This window comes from Lynx canadensis, chromosome D1 (assembly GCF_007474595.2).
Source record: "Lynx canadensis isolate LIC74 chromosome D1, mLynCan4.pri.v2, whole genome shotgun sequence".
NCBI lineage: Eukaryota > Metazoa > Chordata > Mammalia > Carnivora > Felidae > Lynx > Lynx canadensis.
The window spans coordinates 64,503,114-64,525,411 of NC_044312.2; the positions used below are offsets into that span (position 1 = coordinate 64,503,114).

General features: G+C 45.8%; 1 protein-coding gene across 1 annotated transcript in view; it reads left to right on the top strand.

Annotated features, from left to right (window-relative positions):
• Positions 1-22,298, top strand: part of SYT9 (synaptotagmin 9) — a 199,827-nt gene that overhangs the window by 147,028 nt on the left and 30,501 nt on the right. Inside the window, exon 6 of the mRNA XM_030333275.1 lies at positions 776-905. Coding sequence (XP_030189135.1) covers positions 776-905 — 130 coding nt within the window. The remainder of the gene's footprint in view (positions 1-775; positions 906-22,298) is intronic.

Consider the following 22,298-nt stretch of genomic DNA (forward strand, 5'->3'; position numbering starts at 1 on the left):
TGCTCATCTTTGCAGGAGGGAAAACAACAGAAAGTCCATGAGCTCGGATCCTAAAGAGTTAAAGGATGGGTCATATCATTCTAGTTACACAGGCGACTTCTAACCAGAAACTGCTAAGGGGAAAGATTGCCCCAAGGCAGGCACCTACCCAGGGAAAGTTTCAGAAATATTAGCCCTAAAGTTAAAGGAGCTAAGTATCTTTCCACAGTAGGGAAATCAAGTTGGGTCAAAGAAGCAAAGGTGGGCTTGGAAGGAAGGAGGGGAGAGTGTGAGAACACACATTCCCTGAAGAGAGGGGTTGCAAGAAGACTCAGGAAGTATCCCCACCCTGCCCCCTTTGTAAGCTCCAGACTATGGCTGCCCTACCCAATACTTCTCTTTTACACATACTTGGTTGCCTCTTATAGGAATTTGAGCAGCCATTAATGCAAGGAACTCCTTTCAGATGGCCTCCTTTTCATTACATAGGTTTGAAGACCTGGAGGTCAGCCTCATTCTAGAACCAGAGTTGTCATCCCTAGCATGCATCAGGAACAAGCTAAGCCATGCCAGTGTTACAAAAGCTCAGGTGTGTGACAACTAACCTCTGCTCTTCCTCTCTGTGCCACCAAGTACCATCTTGGATCCCAAGTTCTACTGGCTTTTAAGCTTGTCCTGTAGTTTTAAATTAAGGAATGAAAAGAACCACCCCTTGCCTCATTCCTCTCGGTTTGAGTAGTTGTTGCTCTTACATACCAAAATTTTAAGAAAAAGTTATTGTGGGCCGTTTTCACAGTGTAGGTCATAATGAGATCATCGGCGTGTGTCAAGTAGGCAACGAAGCTGAGAGGCTGGGCAGAGACCACTGGAGTGAGATGTTGTCATATCCTCGGAAGCCCATTGCACACTGGCATTCCCTGGTGGAGGTAAGACCCTACTCCCACATGCTCCACTTTGCGGAAGAATAAATGCTTTACTGTTGAAATGCAGAAGACACCAAGAGTGTGAGTGTACCGGGGTCTACAGTCACTGATGGGTTTCTCTGGTTGTCTTTTCTGAGGCCGTTGGAAATTGCATTCAGTCTGAGGTTGAGTCTGTGCTCCCCATCTGTCTAGTGGGTTTTGGACATTGATCACTCATACCTCACTTTGATTGTCTTCAAGAATGACTAAGATTCTCTGATTCTATGTCATGGCTTTGGGTTGACATTTGGAAGGTGTCTACAGGATCCAGATGAGTGTGGAATTTCAGGTCACCATATAGTGACTTATGTGTAGCATCAGAAAGAACCCGAGACTAGGAGAGAGGAGGCCTGGATTCCAGGACCGGCTGTAGCATTAACCTGTGATTCTGGACAAGCTCTTTAATATCAGATTCAACTATGTGTGATAAAAATGCACAAAACAACAAATGAAATAGAAATTTATATCTCTCTTACATAAAAAAGGTCCAGAAGAAGGCGGCCTAGTGGCTCTGTGATTACAATAAAGAACTAGACTTCTGTCTTTCTGCTTCACTGTCCCAGTGTGGGGTTTTTTTGAGGTCACCTCATTGAACAACATGGCTGCTAAGCTCCAACATATCTTTTCAGGTCATCCAAAGGTAGAAAGAGGCAAGATCCAAAAGCACACACATTCTCTTTCAAAGGATTTTCTTTGATGTCTCATGTGACACATCTACTTATATTTAACTTAGTCACAGAGTTTAGTCACATGGACACATGTGGGAAATGTATTCTTTTACTGGGTGTAAATAGTCCCAACTAAAAACCGGGGTTTGTGTGCAGGGAAGAAGAGATGAGTGAATACTTGCATCCAGTGGGCCATCATTCTGCTTCACACCTTCATTCATTCATTTACCACCCCCCCATCATTTACTTCTCATTCACGCTTCCCCCATCCATCTTTGCTCATTGACACCCTCTCTTATTTATGTGCTAACTCATTCTTTCAAAAACAAATTGCATTTACTAGGTATCACCTGTGAGAGTCAAATGCCGTATTAGGTAAAGAGAATAGATGTGAATAAGAAACCATCCTGTGAAGAGCTTGTAGACCACAAAAGAGACAGAAGAAAGCATGCAAACTAACCACTAAAATGCACAGTCTTGAGCTTTAACATCCATATCAGGTGCTACAGGAGCACAAAGGTGGCAGGTGAGACTGTCCAGGAAAGCATTTTCCCTCCTGCTCTTGGTTAAGTGATGGGAAGTAAGCCCCTGGAAAACGGGACTCCAGGGAGTATGGGTTCCAGGCAGAGAACTTTCCTCTTATTCTTCCAGTACAGGCAGCTCTACTCCCAGCAAAGCCATCCTGAGAGGCCAAGACAAAACCTCAGTGGTGTGGGTTCCGTTTCCATCAAGATTCAGGAGAGTCGGGTCGAGGCAGACCTGGGGAGGCAGAGGGCCCTGGGGAGGAAGGGACAGTCTTCCTTTGTTGGAGATGGTGCCTGAGGGAGAAGACCGGCATAGAACCTATGGACTGATTCTAAGCTTCAGGGCCTGGGGTGTATTCAAGCAGCACCTAAGGCCCCCTAATTTATAGGTCCCCAAGGATATCTCTGCCCCTGGGCCAGTGAAGTTAAGACTCGTTCTTTTCTGGACTCAAAATTAATCCCTGAGGGAGACCCACGGCCCCCTGAATCACCTGAGAAGTAGCTGCAAGTCAGATGCTAACCCAACTGCCCCTCACTTCTTCAGCTCCTGGGGGGAGCCCTCAAAGGAGTCCATGTGAGGGCTCATTATACTGCCTGAGTCTGTCAGTACCAGTGACCATCAGAGCAGTGGTAATAGACTTTTTGTACCCTTCAGTCACAGCTGACTTTAATTCTTGTTTGTAATCAGGAGTGTCACAGAATGTCACAGAGCTCTCTGCCTCTCAGGTCCCAGGATGGGAAAGGAGTAAAGTTTAGGGATGTGGTGTGGGGCTGAGACAGGAGCCCCTGTTTGGTGCACAGCAGCTCCTTCTCAGTGCCCTTGCCGGGGAGTGAGGACAGGTGGTGTATTGTGCACGGGACCCTGAGTGGCGGTGCATGCATGGTACCCAACGGGAAGCATGGAAAGCGGGCCTTGGAGACTTCTTTTCACTCCTGAGGAAAAAGCACTGTCTGACTTTGCTCGCTTGGGAGATGGTCCCTAAACCCTGGGCACTTGACTTTTTGCAAATAAGGGTATGATAGCCATGTAAGTGAGAAATCAGTGTTTTTAGGGTTAAACCACCGAAACTTGGGAGTCGTGTGTTGCAGCAGCTAGAATGACTTCAGCTGGTACAACAGTGGTCTCTTAACTGCTGCCCCAGAATGACGTGCCTGCACACCTTTGTGAGGGGCAAGTGAAGAGGGGGCCATCTCTGCCCCGTTGCTTCCTGTCTCTTTGAAGTATGCACCCAGGACCCCACATCCATCCCAAGAGTGGAAGCGGTACTTTCCCTTTTAAAAATAAACGTGCAGCCAACAGAATTGGGGCACTGGTACCAGATGAGATGAAAAGCAGGATTGGAGAGGTCATTGCGCTTTGCTGACAGCTGTAAGGAAGGAGGGAACTGGACTCAGAGCCGTTGGTCAGAGGCACTCACTGTGGAGTTGGATGGACCTAGGGTCAGATCCCAGTGCTGCCACTCACAAGTTGTTCCTCCCTTTCTGAATCTCAGTGTTCTCCTCTGCAAAGTGGCCCCTAACAGCGTCTGTCTCCCAAGGGTGGTTGTGAGGATCAGTGAAGCCACAGCGGCTATAGACGCTCAGGGAGGTTCTCTGTTACGGTCAGTACTATGTATGCCCCGCATGGTAAGGGGCTGCCGTGTGTCCTCATGGAACCCTCAGCCATCATGTTTGCCATGGAGGATAAAAGGAAGGCTGGAAATCCCACCCCCTGCACCCTCAGACGGGGGGAAGGGGCTAGACATAGATGCATGCCCTTAAGTTCTGATTCTTCTCCTCTCCTCTTACACTGTCTGAGAACCTTTAGATTTTCTGCGTAAAAGCAAAAACGGCAATTAAGTCCCAGTTCTGTGTGTGTTTGTGTATGTGTGCATGTGTGTGTGTGTGTGTGTGTGTGTGTACATAAGCATGTGTGTATACGTGAATGAGAGAAAGGCAGAGAGAGATTATGGGGTAGTTAGGATTTAGTATAAAGGGAGTCTGGCCTGGCAGAAGCTCTTCACTGCTGGGGGCTGAGGGACCAGGTTAAGACTGAACCCTGAACCCTGCAGAGATTTGGCAGCCGGCTCGGGCAGGGCTGCATCCAACACACCCTGACCTTGCCAGGGCAGGTGGCAGATGGAGTCTTCAAAGGCAATGAGTCCAGAAATCCATTTCTCTCTCAGGGTTTCTGGATGGCTTCACTGCACACTCAAAGGTCAGCCAATACAGCTCCCTTCACTCTCCATGATGTTAAAGGCTTGGGAAGCTGTGCAGACTCCCCTAGAGCCAGCTGCCTGGGACTCGGGGACAGGAATATCCCTTCCAGGGGGCCTCAGGAGGTAGTAGAACTCTTGGAGCTCCCACTACAGCCCCCCCCCCCCTTTGATATCCTGGAGAAGATGGTGTTGGCCTGGTCACAGCCCAGCACCCTTCCCACCCTTCTGGAGTGGAGCTGGGCTACATCATGAACCCCAGCAAGAATAATAAAAATAGTCCCAGGTTTTCATCACTTTCCCCCGCAGTGCTGCATAACCTCTGCATTAACAAGCAGTGAACTGGTGTAATGGGAAGACCGGACACAGACACCATTTGGTTAAATAAAATTTTACTTCTCTAAAAGAGAGAGAAGAGAGAATATCCAATCAGAATGTATAATGAAGATCAGCAACATTATCCTGACGGGCGGCGATACAAGATTCTAAACCCCAGAGTCCTATTCACGTTGTGCTTAGGTGTGGATAAGTCTCCTCTCTCTAAGCTCAGCCTTTCCTATGTGTGTGTATATACAAGGGGGTTCTGCACCCACTTGGTCTGGTGGTCCGCAGGGCCACCTCACTGAGCCCAGTGCCCCCTACAACTCAAGAGTTATGCAGTTCCCGGCATAACTGAGGGACAAGTGTGGCCCAGTATGACCAGAGTACTCACCTACCACCCTCTGGAACCTCTTGAAGGTGTAAGCTTACAGCTGTAGAACGACAGCAAGCATCAGTTATCCAGACGCCACTGGGAGTTACACGACCAGGCTGTTGAAACCAGTTCTAGATAGTGGCCATCAGCTGCCCCGCAGAACCTGCCTGAAGTCTTCGAGGTACACACATTCCCGGGAGAAGGCATCCGATTGCTCCGGTTGGGTTAGGTGTCTTCCCCCGCCCCAGGGGTCATTGCAGTGTGAGCCAGTGCTCCTTCCAGCTTCCTGAGAAGGGCCCAGGCAGGATGGAGACGTTGATGCAGGTGAAACGCAGTGCTACCCAGATTTTGAAGTGAGGGACTCAGAGGCTTTAGCACTTTGGGCAAATTGTTATTTACAAGAGACTGAAGAAACAAAAGTGATTCTCCACAACGGGGAGGGGTTGGCTAGAAAGAACCAAGCAGGTGATGAGGTTCCCATCAGAGGACTTGGCATCTATTGCAGGACATGGGCCCAGGTGAGGACTAGACTAGCAGAGAAGGAAACTGAGACTGGGTAGGGGAAAGTGTGGAGTGAAGGACAGGACAGGGAGAGCCCTGGAAAGTGCTGCCACACAGAAGCAGGATGTACCTGAGGTGCCTACAGCACCCCCATTGCTGGTCTTTGGAAATACCGTGAATTCAGTTCTGATAAGTAAGGGATGAAATGAGGCTGGCGATCACATGCTTTGCCCTGTGAAGGGGTAGCCCAAGAACTGGGTCATTGAGCTGAGCATAAGCCTAATGTGTGTGTCAGCAGATAGTGATGGAGGAAATGAGGAGTCTGTACCTGGAGGGCCACATGCTATCACAGTATCTTCTGCATGTGGTGACACACACCCCCCCCCCCACTCCGAATATGATCCAACATAAGATCTCAGTGCCTCAGACAACAAAATGCTTGGCCTGGATGGGAACCGAGAGAACCAGAAGCACTTGAAGTACATTAAAATAGTGTAAGAAAATGTAAATTTCTTTATTATCTAAAATGAATACCATCCTGGTAAAGAACAGGAAGGGGAAAAAAAACTTGATCTTGCTAATTAATGATTTCTGGTCTTTTCTAGGTTATCTTGGTTTCTCTGGCATAAATATTTAGTCAAATATAATGCTTAAATTCTCTACCAGAGCTATTTCCCTTCTTTCTAGAAGTCTCCTCTCCTTCCTCCTTCCTAAGCTGCCATCCAGGTGTAGGGAAGCCTAAAGGCCTTGTGACAGGAGTGGGCTGCATGCTTTCACCTGACAGGGGACATTTTCCTTCTTGTCTCTGGCCATCAGATGCCACACTGTCTCTGCCTGTGCTGAGGGTCCCTGCTGATGTAACTTGCTACCTGTCCTCACAGAACAAGCCCAAGCCAGGCCTGATTACTCTGTGGGAGCTCGGCCCCTTTGAGGCTGGCCAAACCTGAATGTGGCTGTTGCCAGCCCTGAAGATCTCTGAGGTCTGACAGCATCTCTCACTTGATGCCTGGCCTAGGAGGTTTTTGCACCCCTTGGTCCGGGGTCACTTCCACACTTGCCGGAACCCCTGGAACCCTGTCAGCCAATAGTCCCCTCCTTTCCACACCCTCCAAACATCAGAGACACATAGGAGCTTCAGGGGACTTGATGACAGTATAGACACCCTCTGCATGTCCATTGAGTTACATGGCCTTTTTTTTTTTTTTAAGATTTTATTTTTAAGTAGGTTCCATGCCCAACATGGGGCTCGAACTCACAACCTCAAGATCAAGAGTCACACTGTCTACCCATTGAGCCAGCCAGGTGCCCCACATGGCCATTTCTACGTTGTTCCTCTGGCCTCATGTTGGTAGAGCGACACATCCACCTTCAGCTTCCTCCTCAATCCACCTGAAATTTGGGATTTTAGGCCTGAGGGGTGAAACCAGGACCTCACAGGAGATCCTGTCTTCCCCTCTCCCTGTCTCTTCTGCCAAAGCTCTCTACTTCCTCCTCCCACCTGAAAGAATCTTCTGTAACTGAACTAATGTGAGTTTGCTCCTTGGTGAGTTACAGGTAGATACCACACCAGGGGGAGTTTTCACAGAAAGGAAACTTTGTTTTGCAGCCAGTAAGGGATCATAGGGAATAACTTCCAAAGTCGTGACCACCCCCCATCCCAAGCAAGGATGAGTAGGTTCTTTTTATTTAGAGTTTAGGATGAGTATTCAGAAAGGGGAGCTCTGTCACCACTTGTGAAGGCGGGCCACAAGGTTGTGCAGGTGTACTTAGAAAACATGCCTATACATTCATCCTATGTCATGTTAAAGAAGCTTGTGCTCCATTTAAGGCTGATACTATGACATTATAATGAAGCAGAGGTAACTGTTAGACACGGGTATGCTCTGAGAGCAGGTATAAACTGACTGGGGTTTGGGGCTCCTTCTCTTGGGTAAGGAGGGCGGGGCCTTGCTTACTTTTGAACCAGCTTTGGGAGTTTTACCACTGGTTGTCTCTGATAGGGTGAGGCTATTTCCTGGCCTGGTGGAGACTAGTGATTTTTTTTTTTTAATTTTTTTTTTTCAACGTTTATTTATTTTTGGGACAGAGAGAGACAGAGCATGAACGGGGGAGGGGCAGAGAGAGAGGGAGACACAGAATCGGAAACAGGCTCCAGGCTCCGAGCCATCAGCCCAGAGCCTGACGCGGGGCTCGAACTCACGGACCGCGAAATCGTGACCTGGCTGAAGTCGGACGCTTAACCGACTGCGCCACCCAGGCGCCCCGAGACTAGTGATTTTTACATTCCCTTTGTTCCCTTAAAATCCTTACCTACTGAAGTTTTTGCATTTCTTTGTAATTCTAACATCTCTTAGGATGTTCTTCTAGAAGTGTGCTCCTGCTACTAGAGCCAGGTAAGGCACAGATGAGGGAAACTAGCTGGGTACCTAGAATGACTTCTCTTAAGTCACTAAAGCTATATCTCGTCTTTCTTTTTGGGGAAACCCCTAACTCTTTCTATTACACTTACTTTGTATAACATGACTCCTCTCTACTTATGCCTTATGTTCAGATCTCTACGGTTTCCTCTCAACATGCAAAGGGAACATTTGGAATTTCCTCTCGACATGCAAAGGGAACATTTGGAATTTAGATGTATCTCTCTTCCCTGAACAAGGCCTGGCTTTCCAGACTCTTATTTCATGAGGGACTGGCTGATAATTGACCTTGTGTTATTTGCCCTTGGCTTATAGCAGTCTATGGCATTGATTCATTGCATGGAACAACATGATTTGCAGAGAATGGAAATACTATCCCTCTTACATGGGTATTGAATTAGTATTGATGAACGAATGAAAGAATGAATGAATGAGGCATATTGTGATGGCATTTGGTTTCCTTTAGTTCTAAAGTTCCACAGTTTTCGATGGAGTCCAAAGTACAAGTCAGTTCCAGGAAAGATGTAAGAGGTCCTGACACAGAACTTGCAGGGGGCTGTTCAAATGGAGATGGCCCTAATTTATTTAGCTGTAGGTTTTGACTGACTTTTTTCCATTTAGAAGGAGGATATAAGAAGAGGCCATTTCCTCACTTTGTTCCCATTGTTTAAAAAAATCGAAATTCAACTGAGTAAATTGAAAGATCTTACATGCTTTATCCAGTAATTCATGAATTGAGCAGCCTCCCGTCTGGCAGATAGAAAGGAGCTCTGAAGAGCTGTACAAAATGAAAGCCTTCTGTAGGCAGAAGGAGGTGAATGAAGCAGGAAGTTGCTCTAGCAAAGAGTGGATTGTTTCAGGTAAGATAACCTTCCTTTGGGGGAAAATAGGGGTCAGGCAGAATACCTCACTAGTGCTACTGACCAGATAAGTCCAGATTGATTGGTTAAGGGTCACATTCCTGGGAGAGGCTGAACTGCAGGTAGGCTAGGTATTAAGTCCTTGTTTGATGATGCGGGATGTTTGCACAAGTGACTCTATTTGAGCCTGTTGCTTCTCTTTCTTTCTTTCTTTCTTTCTTTCTTTCTTTCTTTCTTTCTTTCCTTCTTTCTTTCTTACATCACAAACTGCATCTGGTGATGATAGCTTTGCATTTTTAGTGAAAGTGAAAAATATTCAGAACAGTAAAGAGACACCTTGTTAAATCTTAAAGGACCCCCCTGAGCCGACATAGGTGGCCGGGTTCTAGAGTATTTTAGTGTCTTCTTTTGTAAGAGACAGAGGAAGCAGAAACAGCACCGAGATGTCTGTGGTGAAGGGTAGACAGCTGCACCCTGAATGAGAACCGATCAGGAGGGACAAGGACATTGATCCATAAGTTAGTTTTCTCAACAGGGAAACACTTTAGCAGCAGTTTTACACAACGTAATGATTCGCTCCACCTACGTGTGACAATAAAAAATAAAAAAAATAGAAGAAAATGATTTTTTGGATAAAATAAAGGACTCTTAGTTGAAATTTTTTTTGGAAAAAATTAACTATTTTTATTGGTGAGATTTAGCATGCCAGTATCCATAAACACCTGCAGTACCACTGAAGCAAAACCAATTGCAAAGAACATAAAGATATGCTATATGTTTGGGATCTGAAGAACGTTAACAAACCTTTTGGAATCTGTGCCAATTGTTACAAGTGACCAGAGTGCCGTTTGGACAATAGGCACGGTGAGTGTTAATGAGGCATTGTATTTCCAGCTGGTGGAAGAAATGGTCAGCAAACAAAGCCAAGAGCACTCAGTATTTCCCAAGCAGTCTTCTTTCTTGTATTGAATTAGTTATCAAAAAAAAAAAAAAAAAAAGACACTAAGCATTTTTTCATCTTTAGCTGGGATGCAAAACCCGTGGTTCTTCTGAGTATCTGTAGAGCTGGTGATCATATAAAACATGGAAACATTTGGGGCAACACTAGAGTTATAAGAGATAATAACAGTGTGTTAGAAAATAACATTTCTGCCTGAACAAAAAGTCAATTGCATCTTGACTCTCCTCTCTCACAAATGACCTCGCCCCAGCAGTCTCTGCCCTGGAGCACACCTGCTGCACACTTGAATAGCAATTAAATAAAAAGTGGTTAACAACGGGCTTGAGGCTTCAGCAATCTCCATCTCCAGGAGTGGCACTCAGAGGTGACAGTTTATACAGTGGGCCAATGGGCCAATTCTTCCCCCATAGATGAAATGCACCAGAAGAGTTCCTGCCAGCCTCGGAAAGAGCCACACCCCTAGGTGGTATCTAGGGGTAAGAGGGAACTTGGGGGGTTGGTGGGCCTGGAGCAAGAGTGGTGCATCTTGGCAGAGGATGGGGATGTCTGGAAGGCCACTGCTCCTGGAAATGAGTCTTTTGGAAGATGTGCCTGTTGACTGCGGCCTCCCAAATATCACCAGAACAACCTGTTAATAGGGCAAAGCTGAGTTTATTGCTTGCCTGCTACGGAATGGGGGAGCTTGGTTAGGATTCCGTAAAGATCATGAGGTGATAATTTAGGTGGACACAGCAAGGTGAGGATTGTGAGACCAAAATTCAAAGAGTTTGGGGGCATAAACTTGTCTTTTGATACTAAGGAAGAATTCGATGGTCTTTTGAGAATTCCCTGTAATAAGCAATGATGTTATTTACAACTTTTATCTCTCGTGGCAAGACTCTCCAGGAATAGTAAAGTTGTGTTAATGAAGACAGTAGAATAGTTACAGTCAAGTTGACGTAGAGTGTGTTCTGTAGACAGCTGTGTTGGGGTAGATGGCTTTAGTTCTCACATCCCAAGAACAAGAAGCAAGAGAGCTGACAAGGATTTTGCCCAGTTCTGCAGGTGCCCACAGACAGTGTGAGTGTTAATTAGTTGCCTCCCCAGCATCAGACCTTCTTTTTGATGGCTCTTATTGGGGATTCTAGGGAGCATAGCTCCCTCCTTGGCTTCAGTGATGAAACTATGACCTGGTCCGAGGCTAAACCACTCAAACCATCCATGGGGGATTAGCACTGCATAAGCTGATTCAGTTGGAGAAGATTATACAACATTTGGTGTGAATGTTTGGACAAAGATGCTGTCTCTTTCCTGCTGGATGAAAACAAAGAAGCGTATACCCCAGGAGTAGCTGTGGCCCTTTTAAATCTATAGAAGATCGGGGCATGGGGTGAGGCCAACCCCATGGATGGCAGAATAGAAAGAAAAAGAATCTAGACCCTTGATCAAGCGGCTGGATCAAGCCACTCCTGAACATAGTGTTACCTCTGTGAATATGTCAGCATATAAATTCCCTTTGCTATGTAAGCAATATGAGGTAGGATTTCTGTTGTTTAAAACAAATATATTTTCTGGGACACTGGTAAACATCCACTCCTGACCCATTTGGTGTTCCTTTGGAGTGAAGAGAACCATTCCCAAAGCTGCCACGAGATCCACTCTTCTGTTTTGCCCACTCTGGTATGTCCAGTATCTAACAAAGTACATGACACATGATAGACGTTCAGTGAAATTTTTCTAAGAAAACATTATCAATGTTTGATTGCTTAGCTCACATGTTGAAACAGTCATGGCCAGAAGAGAGACTTTCTGCTCTTAATGACATACAAATGCTGTATAAAGTGAGGGGGAAATCTGCTTTCCTGTTGTATTTGTATCTTATTTTGCAAAGGGAAATTCAAACCCTGCATGAACCTGCAGGACCTGTGGGCAGCTCTCTAGCTTATGGTGGCTCCCTTGGGTTGATAAAGACACAGTTCCTCAGCAATGAAGATCAGTCACATGCCTGTCATTTCCTGTTGATGTCCCCTACCGTGTACTACAGTTCTGTTTAGAATGAAAATAAAAATCTATATTCTTTTAATAGCGATATTTTAGCAGCTCTAACATTATCTTTTAGTTCTATTCTTATAATTTTATTTTTATTTATGAGCTAAAGCTCACAGGCTAAAGCCTATAATCAATAGTGGTAGAGTTACATATTTTCTCCCATTTTAAATCAAATTCAGAACATGAAATGTGATGACATTGATGATTGAAATGCTTAAAAATGTTATAAGGAAACAGGGAAAAATCACAAAGCAATTACAAAGTGCAATTTTAACTTGTAGGTTTAGGGAGTACCACCGTGAGTTGTGTTCAGATTATCAAAAGAGAAGCAGCTATGAATGAGGGTTGGGAAAACAAAGATGTACTTTTTTTTTTCTCCCCACGTAGCTGAGGATCTGAGTGGAGAGTGCTTAAATACTATACATACTGACAGTAAATGTCCAGATGTAGAAGGTTTACTAGAAAAGATCATAAAACCAATCAAGAAAATGCCATCCAAAGAGATCAAATTGATTCAAGTTAAGCAATGTAAACATTCTGAATTTTCCTTCGTGTCATTAATGCTTAATGAAGTCTCTGAAGGAGGCATGGAGATGCGGATTCAGAGTGCTGTTTTAGTTGTGGCTTATCTACATTCTCTCTTTGTTGCCTGGAATCACAGTCACACTGAGGAACAGAGCTGAATTGGAACAGGCAACACCTACTCACAAGGAGAAGATGGGCAGGGAGCCCACAGAGTCCATAGCTAAGATAATCAAGGTAGAGCATCAGGTACTCCCTTCTTAGTTCTGGAAGCTTCCATCTAGGGGTAGTGAGTGGAGCCCTCCAGTGGCAGTGACTGTAGCTGCAGATTCAACCTCTAACAAAGAAGCCAAGAGTGCAGGGATCAGGGTGGGATTCTGTTTAGAGAGAATACTGGCAGAGGTCTTCACGGCAAACTTTTAGGATTGAGCTAGGATCCAAGTAGGATCTCAGCTTGGCAGGCGGGGTTCACCTGATAGTGGAGGCAAAGGTTGTGGAGTTTGACTCATCTTGGCACACAAGGTTCTAGAATGGGTTGACAACTGAGGTCCCCGTGCTGTAGAAGATTGCATCATAGGACCTTGAAGCAGGGCAGGGCAGCCACAGAGCTACAGTTTTGCCTCCCCACCTGGATGGAGCCTACAGGGTGATATCAACAGCATGAGTAATTGGGAATGACGGAATCTGATCTTTCGCTTGCATTTTAAATGTTATGTTCCTTAAAGTTGCGAGATGTCCACTCCTGGGATTGGCGCTAATGGCTTGTGTGCTGCTGCTTAAAAATAATGTGATAGTTCCGTTGCTTCTCAAGTATGGAACCAAAGTATTGTGTGAATGTGGGCATATCTAGAACCTAACCTTAGATCAGGAATAAGGATCGGAGATCCTTGTAGCAAAAGAAATAGTTACTCTCCACTCTCAGGAAACCTGAGGAAACTCCACTCTCAGGATAACAAGGGGAAACCTGGGATGCTGCCCTCACTCACTGAGTCCAGCAGAATCTAAGCCATCCCACACAGCACGCCTGCCCCTCCACCTCCCATCCTGCTGCTGCTCTCACATGTCAGCGGGCACCAAAGCGTTAATAGCAAGGACCTTGGGAAAGCTGTGCTTTGTTACAGGGAAATAGCTTTTAGCTCCAGCTGCTGCTGCCAGAGGAGATGCTTGAAAACAAAAAAGGGAATAATAGGCAAGAAAAGGACTTTTGAATCACATGGGAGTCTTCAAGGACCACTCAACCCAGAAGATGTTCCTCTTACTGCTTTAAGCCATGATTCTCTAAAGCCCCCAGAACATATGTAGCTTCTTTCACTGTCTGGAGATTGTGTTTGAGTTCATGGGAGCCCCAGGACACTGCCCTGTTGCATAAGGACTTGCTCGGTAGCAGGAACTAGGGACAGCATTAATAATAGAAGTAGCACTGGAAATGCAGTGCTGAGCCCTGTGTTCTAGTCAGCTTGGATGGCACTGAGCTTTATGAGAGTCCTTGAGCAACTACAGACCGAAACTCCTCTAACTCTACGTAGTGAATCAGCTGCAAAGACCACAAGGGGACTCCATGAGCCAGGGAATGCTGGGGAACCAGGGCTATGAAAGAATAAGCAGATCTGGATCAGACTCAGGGCTTCGCCCATTCCCATCCAGGGAGGAGGGTCCCCATCCAGGGAGGAGAAAGTTAAAGGCTGGGCCCCCTCCACCATGCCCAGCCCACCATGCTCAGAGAACATTAGGTGACCTCTGTGTTTAAAGCTCTGTGTTGCTGAGTGGGACCTGCCTGCTGAGTAGCTATTGAGTGGGATGGGGCAGGAGGTTGCATAAGGGGCCCTGCCTGTGGTTGAAGGAGCTGAAGGAAGAGGAGGTTTGGGGGAGAGATTTGTGGGGCAGTAGCCCACCGCGAGGAAAGGAACCTGGTGGAAGAGGGGAGGATGGTGGAAGATGAAAGGCATTTCACTGAGATCTGGATTCAGTTTTGCTGGCCAGAGACAAGGTAGCCTTTAATAGCTCCAGGAAGTCTTCAGTAGGATTGACATAGATTTGCATTTGGAGTGTAATATGAGAACTTGTTGGGTCTGGTCCCCGGACTCAAGGGTTCATGGAGGTCCTACGTGATTCTAAATTATTTGTAATCTGCTGTTTATATGCATATGTAAATGTACAAATTTAAGTTAGTTCTTTGCAAATTTAAGCATACCTCGAAATGCTTAAACTAATTGTTTAACACAGTGGTGTCCAGTTTGGGGAGGTAGTTTCGTTTTGTCTTATTTTGTTTTGTTTTGGTGAACGGTTTCTCAAGTCCAATCTAATTTGGAAACTGAAAGAGCAGAACAGATAAATGCAAGATCTACTGTGGTCGAAGGAGACAGAAAAGGTGGAGAGCAAAATCATTGAATCAAAGAGGATGGCATGACCAGTCCCACTTTCCAATGGGCTAGCCCGGTTGTGCTGCATTACCAGTGCCTGACGCCCGCTCCACCACTCAGGACTGCTGCTCCCAAGCAAATTCCCTGGTCTCTCTGACACCAGTTTCCTCCTAGACAAAATGGACTGGCAGTACCTAGTTTATATACCTGCCGCGGTGATTAAATGATTCAGCATATATGAACATGCCCAGAGTAGTCTCTGGCAGTGGAAGATGCTCCACAAGTCTGGAACAAGTAGGAAAATACAACCCCGCCCAGCCTTGCAGCCGCTGGTTGTTGCTGATGCTCTTTCTTGCAGCGCTCAAATAAGGTAACTTTTCCAAGGATGTCCCAACATGTCGTCTCTCTGGCCTTTGGAATTTCCAGTGTTACCCAGAGACTTAGATGTCGAGATCACAAGGAGGTGGCACCATATTTCAATAAGCTCCCAATTGTTAAATAATAGAGCAGTGGCCTCAAGTGATCTTAGCTTAGATTTAGAGTAAGAAATACATTTTACAGCATGACATACCAGATATAAAACTGAAACAAAAGTTTCATGAAATAATACACATACATTTGATGCATTTTTTAAAACAATTTTGTCATTAAAACAAGAATACTGGTCACAACCGTTAAAGGTTTCGTAAACCCAGTCAGTGATGGGTCACAGTTCACGCTATGAAAAACACAGGAGTAACAGGATACGCACCTTTCGAAAGACCACTGTAATTCTGATGCAGTTTTAAGAGGGAAATGTGGAATCATAACCACATAACTACATTCTGTAGGTCCATCCAGAATGCTTTTTCTCCAAAAGACTGGAATTCTAGGCTTTTCATCACATATATTAATCAGGAAACACTGGCTTTACTTCTCTGCATAGGACACTGCATGCGTGAGTCTGTGTTGTCTCATGTGCATGAGCACGTATAGGTTATTTTTAATCACGAGTATTTAACCTTCTGGTTTGGATCTGTACTTAGCCTTACACTGCTTAAACAGCACAGAGACACCAACTGTGTGTTTATAATTGAAGAAAAACATTGTGTAAAGCCACAGAAGGAAGGAAGAGGCGATTCCTGTTGGATGTGTATATCACTGCTTCAAAAGAGTTCCCTGGGGTAACTGTCTCTGCGTAGACTCTTTCACTCCTGCCTGGTGTGGGGACACAGTGCCCATTTTCAAGGAGTCTATTGGGGAGGTCTGACTGGAGATTGTATAATCACTGTTTTCAAAATTTGTAAGGGAGTGTAGATGAGAGTCTCAGCCACCCACTGGAGAAGGCTGGTGACCAGAGAGACATGCTGGGCCCACTTGGGCAGGCTCTGCAAAATGAATAGGGATCTTTCTGCTGAGCAAAGAGGACAAGGAACGTGGAGGAGAGAGATGAACACATCCAAAGGCATGGAGATGTGAATGGAAGGAAGGCTGGTGCCTGGAGCAAGGGAATTCAGGATGACTGAAACACAGGGTACACAGGGATGGAAATGAGGTCCAAAAGGGAGGCAAAGGCTTGTTCAGCCGTGATAAGGAATGTGAACTTTCTGCTGGGGCAGTAGAGGGCTTTGGAATGATTTGAAGAAGAGCACAGCTTGCCCAAATCCATGTTTTAAAAAGATCACACTGACCATCTGGAGGAGCATGGGCAAGAGGGAGGAGGTTGGAGGCAGACACAGCTGTAGGGTCAAGGTGAGCTATGCTCATGCTCAGGCCTGAAGAAGGCACAAGTAGAGGAGGAGGTGGGAAGAAAGTCTTGCCGAGGTTTATGGGAAGCCAAAGAGAGGAGTTCGGGATGATACCCAGGCCGCTCCGCTGACCAGATGGATGGTCCTGACGTCTTCTGAGCCACAGAACAGTAGACAAAGGATAGGGTGTTTGGGGAGAGGATGAAAGGACAGAGCCTAACAAGGAGACAGGGAAGGGATGAAGGAGTTTCAGCATGTGCCAAGAGCAGTGACATGTGACACAGTGTGCCATTTGCTTGTTACCTTCTACAAGATGCTCCTCTGAAAGATATAATGTTCACAGCTAAGTTACTTTAATTTTAACCATCCACTGCCCCCCACCACACACACACAGATGCACAGACACACATGTGCATGCGCACATGGCACTCCTACCTCCTACCCTTTCCTTAACTGAGAGCCAGTCAGATTCTAATCTGGGCCCAAGGCCATGGGAAGGAGGCAGATTCTTTCACCCAGTTTTGCAGTAAAAACGCCTATGCCCGTAGTCTGCTGACAAATGGCTAATTAGCGTGATTTTAAGTCCCAGATCCCTTGGAAAGAGCATGTCAGAAACCCCTGAGCTTGACCAACAAAAGCTCTCCCTGAATTAGGGGAGGTTGCGGGTTTTTCCAAGTGGCCTGTGTATCAGTCTTAGAAAATGCAGACTCAGCTGTGACCCTACAGAGAAGAGAAGGGCCGTCCATTCACACAGGCTGATTCTTGGAATTGCCACCCTCTCCTGCTGAGGCCTAGAGTGAGGACTGAACAAGTAACTCTGAAACAGCAGTCATCAGGGCACTCAGACACGTGGGTGCCCTACAAACAAGGCATGGGCGAGGGAGCAATGACTAGATAGGGGCCCAAGGGGACAGTGTAACACTAAGGCAGTCAGTGTCAGGGTGATGTCACAGAGCAGGCCAGGACAAAAGAAATGTTAGAAAAATCTGTTCAAGTCAATGTCCAATTAAACTTAATGGCATTTTAAAATCATTTTTCATTACTGTGCCCATCTCTCTGCTTTCCTTCAAATTTCTCAAATGTCTTCAGAGAGAGTGCTCTTGTCTTTCTGTATCCACGGGTTGGTTGGGCTGACTGCCCTGAGTTTTTATGTCCATATGGCTCCTCCCCTCCAGGAGAGCATTTCAGCAGAGAAGTGGTATCTGGTAGCATCCAGATTGGTGACAGACAGGAGTTAATAAACACAGACAACTCCTTCAAGTTTCTTGGCCAAAATGGAAAGGCAAGAGACAGGCCAATCACTAGAGAACAATGAAAGTTTTTGAGAGTGAGATTTTCTTTTTCAGCAACAAGAGATCTGAGCATTTTTATAAGCTGAGGAAAAGGCCAGTGGGAAGGAAAGGTCAAAGATGCAGGAGAGAGAAGGGATGATGGGTGTGTGGGCGTTAGCCTGGAGACACTGGGCCCTGGGCCTGTACCCAGCTTTTCTCCCAGAGTACACAGATGCTCCTCCCACCTGGTTCAGGCACAGCATGGCTCCATCCTGGAGAAACAGATGTCACTCCACAGGCAGGGTTGCAAGTAGCCTTGCACAGAGCACCCAGCATCTATGCAATGCCCCCTTTCCACCTTCCCTAATGAGCAGAACTGAGGCCCAGGTGATCCCCTGCCTCCTCTCTTACCATGTCTCTGGGTCCCCAGGTGTCCTCTGCATACTTCCTGCACACTCCAGTGTCCTGAAAGCAGCCCTGCCCTCTTCCAACCTGACTCTGCCTTGAAAGGACATCTTTCTCCACCTGGGTCCTGCTGAGCCTTTTGCCAGCATCTAGGTGTTACTCTTATTCTTCCATCAACTTTGATCAGATTATCTGGAACAGCCCAGCCTCTTCCTGATGCTCTGCTCTGCACTTTGAAACTGTGCCCCTCAGATCAGAGACCTACTCCCTGTCCTCCCATGCACATCCCACGTCCCACCCCTGACACTTGAAGGATGTGCCACACCTCTGCCTAGACCTCATCTCTGATTTCAGCATCAGCCTTGATGCAGAAGCTTCTTCCTGCTAAGTCTTCTCCTCCCTGCTCTAATTCACAACCCCCACCTCCATTCACTTCCAGCAGGTCCTGCTGTGGACAGTCTTTGAGCATTTATTCTGGAGCCCTAAAGGGCTCAATGTTGATGCGAGAGGCTGTCCCTCACAACTGAGTACAAATACTCACTGTGCCCTTTTGGCTTTAATTAGACAAACTCTAAGACATTGGAAGAGATGAAATAGTCTGGAAAAATGTTCCTAAAAACCCAGCTTAATAGAGAAGACAAAGTTCCAAGAGAGAACGGAAGATATCCTACAAGCAAGAGGCACTAGAGACACTGAGACACTGAGGCATGCACACATCATAGAAGAGAATGGTGTGAAATCTTCACTTAGAATGTGAATTTAACCTTCTGGGCAGGTTTCTCTGTTCCAGAAAATAAGAAGGAAGCTAAGAGGAGCCAGTGTTGGAATTCAGTGTTGGCTGAGAGAGAAGAGGAGCATGTCTGGTTTCACATTGGGTGGCCAAGGCTCAGGAATGCTGGGTTGTACCTACCAAGGCTACTTGGAAATGGTTGACGGGAGTGGACCCCCTGGCCAAGCCATAGGAGCTTCAGTCCAGCAACACCAAATCAGAAGACAGGTGAGAAGGTGAGAAGTGGAACAGTAAGCTGAGACTGGAGAGGCTGAGCAGACTTCAAAGTTGGAGGTCAGGAAAATGAAGCAAGGTGCGACATGGAGCAGATGGGAGGCAGAGCCTTGCAAGGGAATTGCACTGAGTATGTTACTCACAGTGCCTGCCCCGTCTGAGCCTCCCCTGCATGCACACACAGCTCCACCCCCTAGCATCTGTTGAAGAGACAGTTCTAAACACCATCGTTTATAAAATGTATTCATGGCCAGAGATGATTGGATCAAGAGGGGCACATGCTCCCAGCAGCCTGTCTATGAGCTGCCCAGCAACATATGATGTGGTCACATGATACCCCAAGGTGGGTTGGGTCCATTAGATACTGCCACTGACCCTGGATATATCAAGAAAATGAGGCATCAGCAGAACTATGAGATGAAGAGAGACTTTAGAGGTCTTGGTAGGCCATGGAAAAAACACATTAGAAGTATGCTGAAATGGTAGTGAGTAGAACTATATGCTCAGTAGAAGATTAAGAAGCCAATCAATAAAGAAAGAAGAGAACACAGCTGAATTAGGTTAATAATGGACCAGAGCCAAGATCCAGAAGTTGTGATACTGAGGTTCCAGGGGTTACCTTGGACCCAGAACAAAACTCCTGCTCAGTTGGTCTTAGGACCTACTCCTACCAGGGTTCCTGCTCTTGAATTTCTGTGAAAGTCCATTTCCATTATTGCTCCATGAGTGTTTTCATAAGAAATCATCACCACCACCCCTAGCTAACCTTTATATGGAACTACTCTGAGTGAGCCTTTATTACTCACAACCCAAAGGCTTAGCAACAGAACATGTATGGACTTGGGCCACCCAGAAGTACATTTGGCGGATGTTGGATTTGGGCCACTCAGTGTTTTCACATAGTTTGCCATGGTCTAGCTGTGCATAATGATGAGGTTTTGGAGTAGTGGTGGGGGGTTCAGAGTCAATGGCCAAGAAAGAATTCTTAAAGACCTCTTTGGTACAAAAAACGTGATTTTATTAAGGCATGAGGACAGGACCCATTGTCAGAAAGAGCTGCATTAGGGTTATGAAGAGTGACTGCTTATATACTGTGGAGTTGGGGGAGATAAAGTCAAGAGGAAGTTTCTTAAAGGTATTTCCATATGCTAAAGACTTACAGATTACTGGAAGTCTAGCTGTTGTCAAGCTAAGGTTGTTTTCCCTCTAGCAAAGCATTATATTTAAGGCAGTATGGAGTTCCTGGATATTAGCTATTGATAAGATTGCCCTTTTCTTGTAATTGTACCAAGATATTTGTAAACTGATGGAGACTATCAATTTAACCATTTGTTTCCTGACCTTTCCTTTGTCTTTGGGCAGCCAGGAGTGCCTGAGTAATATCACATATATCCCACCTGGGGGCAGGGGGGGGGGGGGAGTGTACTAGCTTGCGCTTTGCCCTCAACTTGCCTTATGTTCCCTCATCATTAAGATGAAACCTGAAAATGGTGGAAATCTCCCTGAATCGAGAAGAAGCAAGAATGAATAACACACAAGAGAAAGGAGATTTAAACCATTGAGAGGAAGCTATAGTTTCTGGAAGAGAAACACAGATGAAGGAGAAACCCCAAAAACTTGAATGTAAAGAAAGCTGCATGGAGGGGGCTTAAAAAGAGCCTGGATGGTGATTCCTCGTAGTGAGGCAGCTACAGATAGACCAAATTATCCGATAGCAAGATGGCTTCCTGATAGTCAATAAGGTATAATAAAGAGTCAGCTGAGATTGGTCAGACTTACTGTTTCTCACGAACCATAGACAACCCACTAGGAGGAAACATGGATACATCTTCAGAGATCATGATTTTGGGGTGGGAAAATGAAGGAATTGAGAACGTAAATGGTGTTTTCTTTATTCTTCCTCATGTCCTTTGGAACTCTAGAAGGAATACCTCAAAGATGATCAACAGTTGGCCACAAAAAATCAGGCTGATGTTTAGATGAGGTTCTGAGCCATGGCTTAACATACCAGAAGAAATGCTTTTTAGCCAAGAATGCAGATCTTACAAAGACATGGGGGAACTAGCTCTTGATTAGCTAATCCCATCAAGATGATTTAAAAAGGGAATGCCAGGAGGAAAAGGGAAACAACACAACAAATCAGATAACACACCAGACTAGTCCCTGTGGATGATATTAAGTAGGACGTGGGAAAAAGAGTTTTGGCACCAGTGGTTGTCAGTGATCCATGGGAGGTAAGATCAGAAGACCAGCCAGAAGTGACCTCCAGTGTTCTAATGTATCCCACACAGAGAACAAGCACAATGATCCAGTGCAAGGCCTGTGGACCCCAGGCATGCCAGCAGATCACTTAAAACGGTCAGGTTAGTGGCAATTAACCTGCCTGGAAAGTCTGAGGCAGAAAACTCAAGGAGCAGGGTACACGTGGAGCTTAGCAGAGTGACCCCTTGAACGGAGTATCGCAGGCAGAGGGGCAATGCTCTCCTAAAGCAAATCATAGCACTAGTACAAAAGCAAAATCTCAGCATGAGGGAGGAAGTCCACCAAAGAGACATGTCCTGGAAGTCTTCTTTGATTAAAAACCTCTTGAGTTGCTTTGCTGGGAAGATGTATCAGAATACTTTGGATGTAAAGAACAAAATCCTGCCACAAACTGGGTTAAACAATGAGAAATGTGTCATTTGGCTAAAGAGCTGTGGTTAGTGACAGGATCAGGAACTCTGGATCTTTCTGGGCTACTGGGCCGTCTTCCCTTTTCAGTTCATCTTCAGGTTGGTGGCAAGATGGTTGCCACTCCAGGCATCGAGTCTAGACATGCAAATAACCAGAAGAAAAAGTGCTTCTTCTAGCTTTCTGTTGGGAAAAGGAAAATATTCTTCAAGCCCCCAGCAGACTTTCCCTTTACATGTCATTAGCCAGAAGATGCCAAGTTTTGAATCAGTCACTGGCAAAAGGAGTGGGATTATGTAGGCCAAACAGATCCAACTCCAGAGATGGATCCTCTTCCCTTGAGATACATAGGTGTGTGTGGGAGAAATGGAAACCTGACGAATTCAAGGTTCATTTAGGAGGGAGGAAATTAGGGGGAGTTAGTGCTGGGCAGGTAATTACCAGTGTGCTTCGCAAGACATCTTCTGATAAATGTAGACAGTGAGTTCAGGTCAGAAAAAAATCTATATTAAAGTAAGAAAGAGAAGGAGAAAGAAAATGTGTTGAGAAAT